The sequence below is a fragment of the Chrysemys picta genome, chromosome 1 (genome assembly GCF_011386835.1).
Source record: "Chrysemys picta bellii isolate R12L10 chromosome 1, ASM1138683v2, whole genome shotgun sequence".
NCBI classification, from domain to species: domain Eukaryota; kingdom Metazoa; phylum Chordata; order Testudines; family Emydidae; genus Chrysemys; species Chrysemys picta.
The window spans coordinates 99,627,117-99,642,329 of NC_088791.1; the positions used below are offsets into that span (position 1 = coordinate 99,627,117).

The following is a 15,213-nucleotide window of genomic DNA, read 5'->3' on the forward strand; positions in this document are numbered from 1 at the left end:
TTTTTTTTTTTTTAATAATAGCCATAAGACAAGATAAGTAATGCAGTTCTGGGAGATTAGTGAAGTTCCTAGATGGTGAATCTGTTTCACCTTCAGCTTGGTGTCAGTTCACACTCATGAGGCATACAGTCACTGTCCCCTCCTGATGCAGCATAGATTGGTTAGGTGTATAGATCTATGGACAAACAGAGAGGCAGATGATCGATACTACCCACTGGCTGTTGTGCCTTATGGCTTAATTAAGAAAATGAAGCAATCAAGAAACCATCTACACAGCCAACTATCCCAACAGCTCAAGTTTTGTCTTTGTCAGTTCTCTGTCCTGTCTCTCCACTGATAGCCACCGTGCTCCCTGCTCTGTCTTTTGTGCATCATACTAAGAGATCCTATTCATTTTAAATGTATGCACAATGGAAATGGAAATAGACAATAACATATGGTAGGTACCATCTGTGTAAAACTGATGACAGAAGCTACGTTGGCTCAACGGGTGGATTAAAGACACATAAATATGCAGTTTCTAAAAATAGCATTTTACAGAGGGCATGTCCTATGCGACACTTGAATGTTTGTTGTTAACGTTAGAGTTGTAGTGCTAGAGTCAATCTCTCCCATTATGCGCCAACAGTGTCACCAATGCTGGCAGCCCCACTGCGCCTTTTAATAGCACTGAAAACAAAAAATAGCCTTTCTAGGACATTGTATGTAGTCCAGGCTTCTGCATGCAGGATGGCCTCTCTTTCGGCATTACGTACCAAACTATCTTCCGAGCTCATCACAGATTTCTTGAGAGAGAGAGAGAAGAAGAATTTGGGGAATTTGTTAAATGGGATGGGCTGCGTTCATCACATGCAAACCAGTCATTTTCTCAAGCCTGTAGGAAATTGCATCAAGACAAAAGGCCTGATTCCCTTTTTATGTCTGTTTTATACCACTTCAACTCTTCTGATTTCAAGGGACTGAATCCTGATTTAAACCCCAGTGAGAGGTGAATAATACCCAAACTCAGCGTGATCAAAGCACTTCAAAATCACAGACTTTTTTTCTCAGATACTACAGTGGTTGGTGCTATTTTTGGAAGATGCTAGTCAGAAAGTAACTAGGGGCCTGATCCTGCAAGTCCTCACCCACATGAAGCATCCTGTTGACTTTGATGGGTATGAGCCAGGACTGCTCTTGTGAGCAAGGGTTTGCAGGATGGGGGTGAAATCCTAGCCCCACTAGCGTCAGTGGAAAAACTTGTGGCTGGGATTTCACCCTGGGGCTCTAGACATGTCAAATACTGCAGTGGTACTTTAACATAAATCTTGTGTTCATAGAATACCTGAAGAAATATTGGTAGCTGATGAATCTTTTAATAATTACACATTTCCTACAGCTCCCAGTAAAGAACAACTTGGGGTATTCATAGACTGTTTTCTCAAGGACCCCCCCTTTGTTGGATTAAATTCTGCTTAGCCTACCGTGTGTGTGCCTTTTGCATATTTTCAGTTCTTCCTCACTCATTCCTTTGCTAAAAGTAATGCACATCTCTATATGTGCAAATGTGCATGGGCATGATATACACACAGGTGGCTATAAGCTGTCTTGCTTTCTCATGATGCCTATATTTAAACAAAGAAGCTCTTGAGGTTTAAGGATTGGGATTTGGAAACGGTTTATATTTCACAATCCCACTATCAATGGTGTTTGAATTTGGATTCCTCTGAGGGAGGGTTTTTTGTACCTTACCTACCACATTGAGAACTACTTCCAGTACTTGATATTAAACAGACTGCTGCTATTTGCCTTGATACTTTGGGGTTAGAATTTGTTATTGTGGTTTCTATGTTAGTGACACAGGGTTTTATTTCCCCCTTTTTTTCCTGTTTCATAAACAGTGTTTGTTGGCAAGGAAACACATCTGGAGCTGTAAATTATTTATTTTCAGTTGAGTAACTCTAACAGGCCCTGATTCTGAAAATATTTATACATGCTTTATGCAGAAAGAAAGAAATGTGCAGTTTGGGGCTTTAGGAAGGGGTGGCTGGTTTTGAATGCTCAGTGGAAACACATCTACTAAAATGGGATGAGACTTATAGTTTTCTGTCTTTCTAAAATGCCCATCCTCATGAACTAATATTTATATTTTTTATTTTGCCAGTAGATCCCAAAGCCCTTCACAAATTTTACTGATCGGTTGTAAGAAATGTATATAAAAAGGAACCACTTTGTTCACTGGGTTGCAAAGTATAAACTTTTCAAATAACTAGTGACACATATAGTACAGATTACACAATTGTACTATTCATCCACTATGTTAACAGCTAACATCTAATAAATGTCATTATAAGAAACCAGAACAATGTAGAGTAGCACACTATAGTGCTTTTAGGCCGGGAAGTGAAGAACATTTCATCTATTAGAAATTACCCTCTGAGCTCAAGGATTCACTTAGTCATTTTATTCTATCCTTTCTATTTGATATCCTGCCAACTTTGGAGCCATCCTTAAATTTGATCTGATTAAATTTAAGTCATGAGGCAGATGAACAGTGTGCATAGAGATAATTGGGTTTTCGAGTTTAATTAGCCAGTAAAGTCTCTGGAAACTTGAAAGAGTCATGGACTGAAGTACAACAAACAGGAAGCATCAATGTTTGAAGATTGACAAATGTAGCATCATTGGAATCCAGACAGTTGGGAAGATCCCCGCTGTTCCACAGATCAGAGTGCGTAGGGGCCTCTAGTCTAAGTTACATGGTTAGATTACCAAAGGACTTTCTATGGTGGTGGTGTTCCCTGAAAACCATTTCTTGAACACTCCCTGAAATGGGGGGAGCTGATATATATTAAATCATAAATAATGTCTTGTTTCAGTCACTCATGAGAAGGATTGTGTGCTCAGATCCTTTGGAAGTAAAGAAAAACAACCATACTAGTTTTGGCTTAGAACTGACCATTGCAGTCCTATAGCTTAGTACTTAATGTCCAAAGCAGTCAGTATTATGTTGCATTTTTGGAGCAAATGGCTGCATAATCAGTTTCTTGGTAAATTGTGCCTTAGCACAGAATCTCAATGGATAAATCATATAACTCTGCAAAGTATGATGATGCTAAGACCTCTGAACTGAACCACAGTGTTATTTGGACCCAGAGTGTTACTATTCTGCATGTCAGTAATGGTGCTGACATCACCTAGCACAGCGGTAGTCCAGATCCATGAATGAGACTCTTAGACACTACATCAGTTCCAGTAAATGGTTATAACAAATATGGACAGTCTGTTATGTCAGAAAAGAAAAAACATTTTTTAAACTAAGAAAGGAAACTGATAGTGATGAAACCTGTCTGATTTGTGTTACTAGCAGATTGACCACTGAACTTCCCTGCCTCTGGAACAGAGTCACGGGTCCATGCTCAAAAATGGTTCTCCCAGGATATTGACTATCTTTATCCTGGAGCAGAAAAATGGGGTGGAATCTCATGAGTTGATCCCTCCCAGGATTCCCCAAGTCAGCACAGTCTGCTATGTTGAAAAAATATTACAATCTTTATTGCATTGTATACCGTGCAATATACATAAAGCAATAGTCAGTTTAAGTCATGTGGTAATGAAGCGTGGGATCGTGCAACAAATATTAGCCTCTCCCTGTCCTGACTCACTTCCCAGCTGCTAGCAATACAATTTACTTTAAAATGAATTTATTACTACTTTGGGCTTCCGACCTTGGTCCAAATAAGAGCTTCCTCCCTCTCACTGCTGCTCCTCCAGCTCTCATTAATTTGAAACATTGTGTGGAATGCTGGAAACTAAGAGTCTCTGTATGTCGAATGACCTCACCCACCTTGTGAGGATCTATCTTTTATTGGATCAACTTCTGTTGAGGAGTCAGATAAACTTTTGAATTACACAGAGGTCTTCTTCAGCTCTGTCTAGCTCAAAATTTGTGTCTCTCACCAACAAAAGTTGATCCAATAAACGATAGATCCTCACCCACTTTGTCTCTCTAATATCTTGGGACCAACATGGCTGCAACAACACTGCATACATAGATCCTCCCAATCAGCTACCCCTTATGCTGCTCCCCTCAGCTCAACTGAATTGCAGTCTCCCACCAATGCCTTTTGTACCAAGAGGAAGGGGGTCACTCTCTTTCACAATCATCCCCCATACGTGCCTGTGCAATCAATGGCTAGAAAGACAGGAGGGCTAAGGCAGCACCAAAAGACCAAAAATCCTGTTGATATGATAAACTTAAAATGATACAGAGTGACAGCAGGAGAGAAAAATGTAAGTAGTAGTGACAAGAAGATGCTAACTGCACCTTCGGTTGGGCCTTAAAATGGAAACAAGCCAGAATAAACCCATGGGGATTACATATATGCAGAACAGGCAGTTTGTTCACAGTAGATACATGTAATTCTTGAAAATTTCACCCCTAGCATGTAAATTCTTCAGTCATTCATCTGCTTTAATGGACCAAATATATTTTTAGTCTGCATTGAATTACAAAGAGCCAGATCCTGATATGATGTAAATCAGAATAGCTCCATTGAAGTCAGTGGAGCCAAGCTAATTTATACCTGCTGAAGACCTGGCCCAAGTTCTTTAAATGAATGCACACTTCATGGAATTTACAATCCATACTTATAACCAACCAATAAATTACATCTAGGTTATTGTAGTTAACAGTAAACATGTAACATGCACCTCCTAAAGCTAAGGGAAGAAAAGCCTGCTGCCAGCACTTCCCAATTTTGAAGGTTTTTTGACTTAATGCTTTAGCTCCATTTAAGTGCCAAGAACATGAAGTAATCTTGGCTTCTATTAATCTTGTTTTGGGGGGCACGACAGTTTTTACGGGAAAATCTGATAAATATCAGTCTGTGAGTATGGGAGTGGATTGTAATATAAATACCCTTTTCCTGAATGGCCAAAATGAAAACATGAATGTCCAAGTCTAGGAGTTCCTTGGTGTGAAGAGTGGTATGTGTAGCCCTATATATGTCAATGCACATATACACACATTTTATACATTCCATGGCCTTAAGGGAATGTATTTTCTTAAGGAAGCATACTGTGCAGTGTCTGCCCCGTCTTAGCTGTATCCTGAACTAAACCAAAGCTCAGGGACTAGCAGGAAAGTTTTAACACTGAATTGGTTCCACTCTTCTTCTGATTGACAGGACACACTTCATAAGACTTAAAACCAACTTCCTGCAAGCCAGTCAGAGTGACTTGATAAGAAAGTGGAATTTAGGGCAATTAAGTGCAATTTGAGCCATGAGAATATGTCTGCAGATTGCAGTAGTACACCCCATTCAATGGTTTTCCAGCCATCCAATGAAGATTTTACAAAACATACTTATTTAAGGGTTGAATTTGCTACAACAGATTGATAATGCACTAGTTGGGATATTGAATAAATTCAAATTATAATAATTATACTGGAATGGGATAAAGTACTATTAATGAAAAGAAATCAGCTACTCCTTCAGGTCTACTTTAGGAGCTGCAAATATCTGCAGGACTCTCACACACATATGCACCCCAGCAAAATATTAGAGGTGGGAGCTTGAAATGGGATAAATAGGATTTTAAAGGTGACCAAGGATTTAAGTAAAAAATGAACATGGCCCCCATTTTTTTCTTTATGATATATAAAGAAAACCTGGAAGTTCTCTTCCACCCTGCTGCTTATTTTTGGTTTTTAGTCTGGCATTCCCTAGTTTTGCGGCAGAACATTGGAGGTGGGGGGTGTCTCAGAGAAAGGCAAAAGAGTGAGGGGTGTCAAAAAAGTTTAACAAGGACCTCTTTTTTCCTAAACGCTGATTAGACATTGCAGTTATGTAGATGTTAGCAAGAGCAAACAACGACAAAAAGTTTTAAATGCTGAAAAAAAATCCTCTTTGCCTTCTGATTACAGTACTCTGCTTTTGCTTTTTTGTCTTTTATGATGTCATAATATCACTAGTTCTTCATGGTAGAAAAGGCCCGCATTTATAAGGTGAAAAAAAAAAAAACTCAATAGAAAACTCCTTCCTTTTTAGTATTTTTCTTTTTGGTCTGAAAAATACTGTTGAAGCTTCCTTTATACATCATAAAGATGCAAAAACAGGGGCAAACCCAATTTATCATTCTGTTTATTTGTTTTTTTGTATTGTTTATTGTTTAGGCCATCTATTATCATGGCAGGAACCATGATACAAGTTGTCATACTTGTCTCATGTATTCTCTGCATGCTTTCTACCCTTCTTGCATCCCTGGCAGCCATTATTGTGTGTGTTTATCAGCTCCACTCCACTGCACCCCTAAACCATCTTCTGCTGGCTGAATGGTCTTTTGCATTTTATGGGCCCAACCCTCTGACCCATTTTTTGCTACACTGTTTTTCTACTATGGTGGGAGGCTCAGCTTCTGTGCCACCATTTCCCAGAGATTTGCAGAAGGGGAAGAGGAAGCAGCTTCTGCTACCCTGCTATTGTGTTGGATTAATTTTTATAATGTAATTTAAATAACAACTAAATAAGAAAAAAATGTCTATCAAGGCATTTAAACCCAGCAAAGCCCCAGCAATGTAATTCCTAGTAACATAATCCTAGGTGATCATCCACCCCCTCTACAGAACCATGGGTTGGCAAGCTACTCTCCCCCCAGGATCTCAAAGGAAGCCACACCCCGACTCACATGATAGTCCTATTGAAGGCACGATAGTATGGTGAGCAGGATTTGTCCCGTGAAGGGACAGCTTGACTGTGCCTGCAGCTGCAGTGTGGCTTCTGGGGTAACTGCACAGAAAGCTACTGTGAATATTACCAATTCTAAGTTTTGTGAGCCATCATTTTTGTGTCAATAGTGTACAATAATAAAAATGTGGATCTCTATGACACAGACATTTGGGTCAAAAACAAGATGAAACTGAGCTATGTTGCCTTGTGCTGGGGAAACAATGAAAATGTAAGGGATGTGAGAGTTTTTATGCCACAGTCTCACAATCCTCAACTTTTGTTTGATAAGAACAAGAGCAGAGACTAGACCAGGGGTTCTCAACCTTTTTCTTTCTGAGCCCCCCCCCCCCAAATAAGCTATAAAAACTCCATGGCTCACCTGTGCCACCACCACTGATTTTCTGCATATAAAAGCCAGGGCTGGCACTAGAGGATAGCAAGCAGGGCAATTGCCTGGGGCCCCATGCCATAGGGGGCCCCACAAAGCTCATTTGCTCAGGCTTCAACTTCAGCCCCAGGTGGCAGAGCTCAGGGCCCTGGGCTTCAGCTCTGCACATCAGGGCTTTGGCTTTCTGCCCTGGGCTTCAGTGAGTCTAACACTGGTCCTGCTTGGTGGACCCTCTGAAACCTGCTTGTGGCCCCCCAGGGGGCCCCGGATCCCTCGTTGAGAGCTGCTGGACTAGAAGAAATAAATAAATGTCCCAACAATCTCAAGGGGCATTTTTAGGAATGCAGGATTTGGGTCCATTGTTTCCAATTCAGAATGGACTTCTGTTTATTGCCTTACAGAGGGTACACTGGTTTGGTTGACCATTCAAATCCATAATGGCGTAATTGATCAAAGCCTATTGAACCTGGAAAGGTTAGACAGTGTGTTACTCTTTCTCCCCCTACTATAATTGGCTCCAAATGACTTCAGATGCCACTTCCTTCTGTAATCTTATCCCCGGGTCCCCAGGACACCACTGCCTCACTTCTCCTGTTGAGTTCTAAGGGCCTGACTCTCAGTTTGCCTGCACCTTGTGTAGGCTTTTAGACCAGTGCAGCCACATCAGAATGGTAGCACTTTATGCTCACTTTGCACTGGTGTCAATGACTACACATGGTGCAGGGCAACCAGCGGATAGTAAGGTCCAGGTTCTTCCAGTTATCCTTGCAAAGATATGTGAGGTATCCAGGATTAAATGACTTACTGATGGCCGTCCAGGGAACCAGTGATTGAGCTGTGAATAGAAACCAAGAGTCCTGGTGCCTAATCCTGAAGATTTAACCAGTAGATCTCACTCCATCCCTATCTTTTCATAAGGTAAATGTCAGTACTACAGACCCCTTTTGTCTTTACAGATTGCAGACTTTGGTCTTTCCAACCTCTATCACAAAGACAAGTTTCTACAGACCTTTTGTGGGAGCCCACTGTATGCTTCCCCAGAAATTGTTAATGGAAGACCCTATCGAGGCCCAGAGGTAAGGGGGCACGGGAGAAGGAAAGTGAAATTAAAATTAATCTTGTGTTGGTGGCACATATACGATCTATATTTGGTAATAATGAGCAAGAACATTAGTTCTGTCCTGATAGTATCTCACACATAGACTATGTTGGGCTTCTCCTAGGTTGGAAGTATTCAAGCTGCCTTCTGTAACTTTCATTTGCTTTGCTTACACTTTGTCAGCTGTTAAATACCTGCATGCTGGTAACCAAGCACAGCTGGATGTTCCGTTGCTTTTGTGGTGCTAATGGTCTGGAAGTCTGCAGGAATCAGCTTTTCTAGCCTTTACGCTTCTTGTCTATGTATTTTTAGGTCGACAGCTGGGCCCTTGGTGTATTGCTTTACACTCTGGTTTATGGAACGATGCCCTTTGATGGCTTTGATCACAAAAATCTGATCAGGCAGATCAGCAGCGGAGAATATCGTGAGCCAACACAGCCCTCAGGTATAAAAAAAGAGCTGGTGTAATGCAGTGAGATGACAGGAGTTCAGAATGGCTGGCTGACTTGGCCTCTACCAGCATTTTCTGGTGTGTCACTTTAGAATGACAAGTAAAAGGATCTCCCATCCCCTCTCAAAACATCATCTGCCATCAGTTCCCATCTGGATAGAGCCCTTACCAAAAGCCCTTTTGAAATGAAAGTTTTACAGCAGATAGATTTTATTGCCTTATGGAAGCTTTAACAGGGTCTTTTAACTAGATATGTGACAGTGGAAAGTCTGTTAGCTATTGCAAGCGAAATTGTTCAGACAAGCTGTAAACTGATACAAGGTCCTGATACAGATCAGTCTTCTAGTCTAACTACATTGTGTGATATCTATCAAAAGCAGAGAGAAGTTGAATAGGGGAAGCAACCACTTGGCCCAAAAACCCATTCTGAAGTCTGAATTTAATACCAATATGTTCACAATTAATATTACACAAGGGAATGCCATCATGATTAGAACCCTGATAGAAAGGCACCAAAACATTCTAGTCCAGCTACACAATCATAATGGTCCCTGACCATGAAATCTATGAATCTATCAATAAATTTCACTAGGCATTTATTTTTCATCATTTGTTTGCCACCATTTTTCATATTCTCCCTCTTGGTTATTCCTACCTAATTTGCTTTGTGGAAATTTATCTTTAAAAATACATAAAAGACTATATTATAATTGCATTTTACTTTCTTTCCCCCTCTTTTCTTAAAAAAAAACAAAGATACAAAATTAATAATATACATAATTTGAACTACCTGAGTGCCCTTTTGGTTTCCTCTAAGGCTTATACTAATCTGGGTTGATGTAAAGTTCAGTGTCTACACTAGATTCCTTCACTAATAAGGAAAAACACTCATCTACTTGAAAAGCCAGTGTTACATTTGCTTGGGTGTATCATGTGGCTTCAGATATGAAATAGCACTTAATTTCATTTCCTGAAGTTGAATTGATGGTCAAAGTCTTCCCACATAGCACGTTCACTTCACCTGTTTTGAGAAGCATAATTTCTATTAAGCTGTCTTGCCCATATTTCCATTTTAAAATGAAAAAACAAAGATGTCTATATTTTGACTATTTTAAATGTCATTCTTTGACCGTAGATGCTCGTGGTCTGATCAGGTGGATGCTGATGGTGAATCCTGAGCGCCGAGCAACCATCGAAGACATAGCCAATCACTGGTGGGTTAATTGGGGCTACAAGAGCAGCGTTTGTGACTGTGATGCCTTGAGAGAATCAGAGTCCCCGCTGCTGGCTAGGTTTATTGATTGGCATCACCGTTCGACGGGTCTCCAGCCAGAGACTGATACCAAAATGAAGTGCCTTTCCAAACCCAAAGGTTCCGAAGTTACGCTGGAGCGACAGAGGTCCCTGAAAAAATCAAAGAAGGAAAATGACATTGTGCAATCGATCCAGGAAGGAGGAGCTGAGAATGCATCCAAACCAACCTCCAAGAGGCCCAAAGGAATCTTGAAGAAAAGGAGCAACAGTGAGCATCGGTCTCACAGTGCAGGATTCATTGAAGGAGTGGTCAACCCAGCCTTACCCTCCGCTTTTAAGATAGAGCAAGAACTGTGTAGGACTGGTGTTGTCATTAAGAGTGCCATGGAGGGAGAAATAGCAAGCAAATACGGCACTAAAGCGTCTTCCCTCATGCCAAAAAAAGGAATCTTAAAGAAGACTCAGCAGAGAGAGTCTGGCTACTACTCTTCTCCAGAACGAAGTGAATCTTCTGAATTGTTGGACAATAAGGATGAGACAGAAAACAGTGACACTTCCCCAGGCATCACTGAAACATCAAGAATTGGGCCTCATAGCCATTCCTATAGACGTAAGGGCATCTTAAAACACAACAGCAAGTATTCCACCAGCAGCATTGACTCTGCTTTGGTCAGTCCTGAAACACCGATGGTGGAAGCCATGGAAGAAGGGGTCCTGCCTGGGGATAGATTATCTCGAAGTTACAGTCGCCCTTCTAGTGTGATTAGTGATGACAGTATTTTGTCCAGTGACTCCTTTGACTTGCTAGATTTGCAAGAGAGCAGGCCAAACAGGCAAAGGATACGGAGCTGTGTCTCTGCTGAAAACTTCCTCCAGATCCAAGATTTTGAAGGACTCCAGAACCGCCCACGCCCACAGCATTTGAAACGTTATCGAAATCGGCTGGGGGACAGCAGTTTTTCCCTTCTCACGGACATGGATGATGTGACTCAGGTCTACAAGAAAGCTCTGGAGATCTGCAACAAGCTCAACTAGCACAGTGGAGAGGGTGGGAAGGGAAGGGAGTTGTCATGTGTACCTTTATGATGGAGTTAGCCTGGTTACCAATTTGCTGACAGTGGTAGGATCATCAAAATGGGTTGAATGCGCATTCTCAGCTGAAAATCATGACATATGTAAAAACCCCAAAGTCTTCTTTTAAGCATTATGCAAACTCTTTTAGTTTGCTTTATTAAAGTATTACCTAGTTGCCCAAAGAAAATATTCATATGGGATGCAAACATACAGTGCCTAGCACAGTGGGATCCTGGTCCATGATTAGAATTTCTAAGTGCTGCGATCGTACAAAGAAATAAATAATACCACCACCACCAGGATCTGGCAGACAAAGGCATAACGTAGACAAATTCAAATTGGAAATAAGGCAGGTATTTTTAATAGTGAGGGTAATTAACTAGTAGAGCAACTTTACCAAGGGAGGTGGTGGATTCTTCATCACTTAAATCTTTCTCAATATTGGATGTCTTTCTAAAAGATATACTCTAGTTCATCCTGAAGTTATTTGACTTGATGCAGGAATTACGGGGTGAAATATCTATGGCCTGTGTTATGCTGGAGGGCAGAGTAGATGTTCACAATGGTCCCTTTTGGCTTTAAATATCTCTGAATGTGCTATAGGAAGGGTAGTTTTAAATAGTCACCCTTAGTGTGGTGTGCCTAGAAAATTTGAGGCATGTGGCTACAGATTCACATTTTCCAGCTACCATGTCATTCTCCTCACTAGCAAGGAGCACAGATTCGTATCTGACTATCAGTACTAATAGTGAAAAAATACAAGAACTGAAACCATAGTATGAGCTAGAAAAAGTTGTACATTGCAAATGGCTAGTTGATTTCTGCTCCCCACCCCCAACATATTTACTAGGTTTGTGACATTTTCCAGATTGCCAGCCAAACAAATGCCTTGGAAGGGGGGGTGTTTATCACATTCTCTCAAGGGTTAATTAAACACAAAATCCAGATTTCAGTCACTTTCACTGTCAGCAAATGGTGCCACCTTGCTTATTAGCATGTATCTGAGAGTGGAGAATAGTTTGCTTCTAGAATGTTAGCTTAAGAAAAGGTTGTAGCATGTAGTAAATGGACGGAGGACTGAGAATCAGTGAGAATGTGCCTTTTTCCAAATAAGAATGTTTTGAAGTAGGTAGTAGTGGAACAGAAGGAATTTGACTATGAGTGCTGGAATGAGAACAGTAGACTCGACAAGGGATTTGTTGTAAAAATGCAGATATCTATCTCTATTTGTAATTGGTACTGCATGAGCAGTGGTAGTCTGAAAAGGAGAAAAATGTATATGTTTCCTTGGATATATCTAAATATCCAGACTAAAGGCTTCAACTCCCATAAAGGTACCACTTGGGTCTACTGGATTACCTGAATGTAAGCCTCAGTTAGCAAGGCACTATGCGTTTGACAGGCCTGGGCAAATTGGAGTCATATGGCCAGTTTCAGATCTCATTTACATGAACATATGGCCCTGGGCTTCATTGGGGCTGCACTGGTGTGACTGGGGGCAGAATTTGGCCTGTGAGGTCAAATTGGCTACAGCTCTAACAGTCCAAACACACAAACAACTGGAGGTTAATGGGCCAAATTCTGCTCTCATCTTTTACCCCAAGACTTCAGCTGGGAGCAGAATTTGGCCCACTCTCTCTGGGCATGCTCTAAAATCCTAAAAGCCATAGAGAAATAGTACCAAGTTCCATTTGCATTAGCGGAGAATCCAGAATAGCGATGTGAATAGATTTAAGATCGAACAAAGAGCTGCTTTATTGCTCATTGCTTCCCAGCTTGAAAACTCCTTATTTTGTGTGTCACAGTACTTCACTCTGTCAGCTCCTCCTTAAAATCAGCAGGATTAACAGGCATAAAGGTGGGTGAGTTTTAATTTCCTGAATCGCCTTCTCTATTTCAATGGAGAGGTTTTTTCCTCCAGGAGACACTTGGCCAAAATTCAGCCCAGGTGTAAAAGGCATCCGTGGTGGTGTTCTCACACAAAGCAAATGCTCACTGTTCTCTTAAGAAGGGGGGTTTCAATATGATAGTGAGGCAGCCTGTCCTCCCAAGGGTTTACATGTGTTGCTTCTGCCTCTTCAAAAATCCATGTACTATTTTGAGGGGTGCAAAGTTGACAGGTTTGCCATATTCCATTTTAGGGAAATGTGAACTAGAGACCACATGGGTTCAGCAATTCAGGTGAGCTTTGCAGCCTTGGGCAAACGATGTTCTTTTAACTATATGCCCTAGAGTTTAAGATGCCAGACCCTGAGCTGGTGTCAATCAGCCTACTTCCCTTGACCTAATGGCGTTTGACTTCAGTAGACCTACACTGACTGATACCAGCTTTGAATCTGGCTCTAAATGGGTAAATGATTTATACAGGTTTCAAGATGAAGGAGACGGACCTCAGCTTGCTGTTGTGAGGAACTGAGAAGCACCCCAAAGGCTCAGATCTCCTTAGATTTTTGCCCAGGCCTGCCATCTTGTGTACAAATGTGAATGAATGATTGACTGCTTGCTGCCAAACTGGAAATGTCATGTAGGGATTTACTGGCATGTTATCATTCCTAGAAGAATAGAAAAAAAAAACTTGACTGCACATTATTATTAGTGTTGTGATTTTTATTTAATTTTTTTGTAATACAAAGTTGACTTTTTTTTTATTTGAATTTGTCTTTTTTTATTTATTGGTCTGAAAGCCATTTCAAAAAGGTATAATAATATATTTGGTGTAATTTAATTGGTGCAACATTATTTTACAGCTGCAGCCAAAATGGTTTTGTTTTGTTTTCCACTCATTGGTTGGCTTTAGAAGGCACACAGGGAAAACGCTGGATAATCACCCAAAGTGTTTGTATTTTTAACCTGATACTGTTTTTTATTAAATAAAAATAAAATGAACTGAATGTAAGATTTTTTTTCTCTTTAACTAAATGTAGATCAACTGTGGCCAAATACCAATGAACTTCTCATGCAAAAATACAGCAGCATCTCCAGCAAACTATACTGAGTTGTTTACTCAAAGCTTTTGGCTTATTTGTGTATTTGAAGAGAATATGGGTGGCCACTGAGACTTGCATGCTGAGCCCTGGTCTACACTGAGGGGTGGGGGGGGGCATTGATCTAAGTTACACAACTTCAGCTATGTGAATAACATAGTTGAAGTCGACGTACTTAGATTGACTTACCGTGGTGTCTTCACCGTGGTGAGTCGACTGCTGCCGCTCCCCTGTCGACTCTGCCTGCGCCTCTCGCAGCGCTGGAGTACAGGAGTCAACGGAAGAGCGCTTGGGGGTTGATTTATCGTATCTAGACTAGATGTGATAAATCGATCCCTGCTGGATCAAGCACCACCTGCCGATCTGACAGGTAGTGTAGACATACCCTAAGAGAGATTTGGCATGAACAAGCCATGGTTTTCATCTGTATTAAAATAGCACAGAGAAGAATAGCTAACTGGGATCTCCTTTCTTCGAGATTGAGATCCATGAGCCAGGTATGTTGCAGGTGAGGGCAGAACAGGCTGTCTCACAGCCAGGCAACAGCAAATTTATTTATGCCAAGCAACACCCCCAACAGTAGTCCCTTCCCCTCCCTGGTCAGGGAAGGAAATGTATTATTATTTTAAATCTTCCTGCTGATGTAATCGAAGGCCTGTTTGGACAAAAGGCTATCAGCCATATGTTGCTATCAGATGTGCTGTGGTTTTAGTCATACAGCTTTCAGCAGGCCGAACCCGAGCAGTCAGCTGGTGGAAGACAAAAAGGGAGTTTCGTTTTGATTTAATTGGTTGGAGTCCACTTGAAAATTGGAGGCCTTTGATGCTAAGAGATTAAATCTTGGTGTTTTGTCTTGGTAATATGGGGTCACAGTGAGGGAAGCCGGAGACTGGGTTTCCCATTGGTGTCAAGGACCTATTTCAATAAAGGGAATGGTGGTAATGGCCTGCCATTGGCTCTGAGTGAGGCTGCATAAACCTCTTGCTTGAGTTAGTCAGTCCAGGTGCCTTTTTTGTTTTTTACTTACAGGAGGTTTGGGTGCCATGTGAATTCATTCTCTAATTAATTCTACCCTGATCTTGTTAGAACTCAGGAATTTCGGTGCAGGACTTAAGTAACACAACACTACCCAACAGAGCAGGGTAATAGTGACCACAAACCAATAGAACACCAAAGCAAACATACATTACTACATTACAAAGGGAGCAATTAAGCCAGCTTTACAGTAATTGACACAGGAAAGTATTAAGTGC

The 15,213-nt window shown here is 41.1% G+C and overlaps 1 protein-coding gene across 4 annotated transcripts in view; it reads left to right on the forward strand.

Annotated features, from left to right (window-relative positions):
- The window catches only part of NUAK1 (NUAK family kinase 1), a 60,840-nt gene extending 46,971 nt beyond the window's left edge, over window positions 1-13,869 (forward strand). For 3 of the 4 annotated variants that reach the window (XM_005300784.5, XM_008179367.4, XM_065564745.1), the window contains 3 exons: window positions 8,055-8,174; window positions 8,510-8,642; window positions 9,784-13,869. In XM_005300784.5, coding sequence (XP_005300841.2) covers window positions 8,055-8,174; window positions 8,510-8,642; window positions 9,784-10,937 — 1,407 coding nt within the window. In that variant the 3' untranslated portion in view covers window positions 10,938-13,869. The remainder of the gene's footprint in view (window positions 1-8,054; window positions 8,175-8,509; window positions 8,643-9,783) is intronic. The other variant, XM_042843618.2, reaches the window with a different exon arrangement.
- Window positions 13,870-15,213: the final 1,344 nt, after the last annotated feature.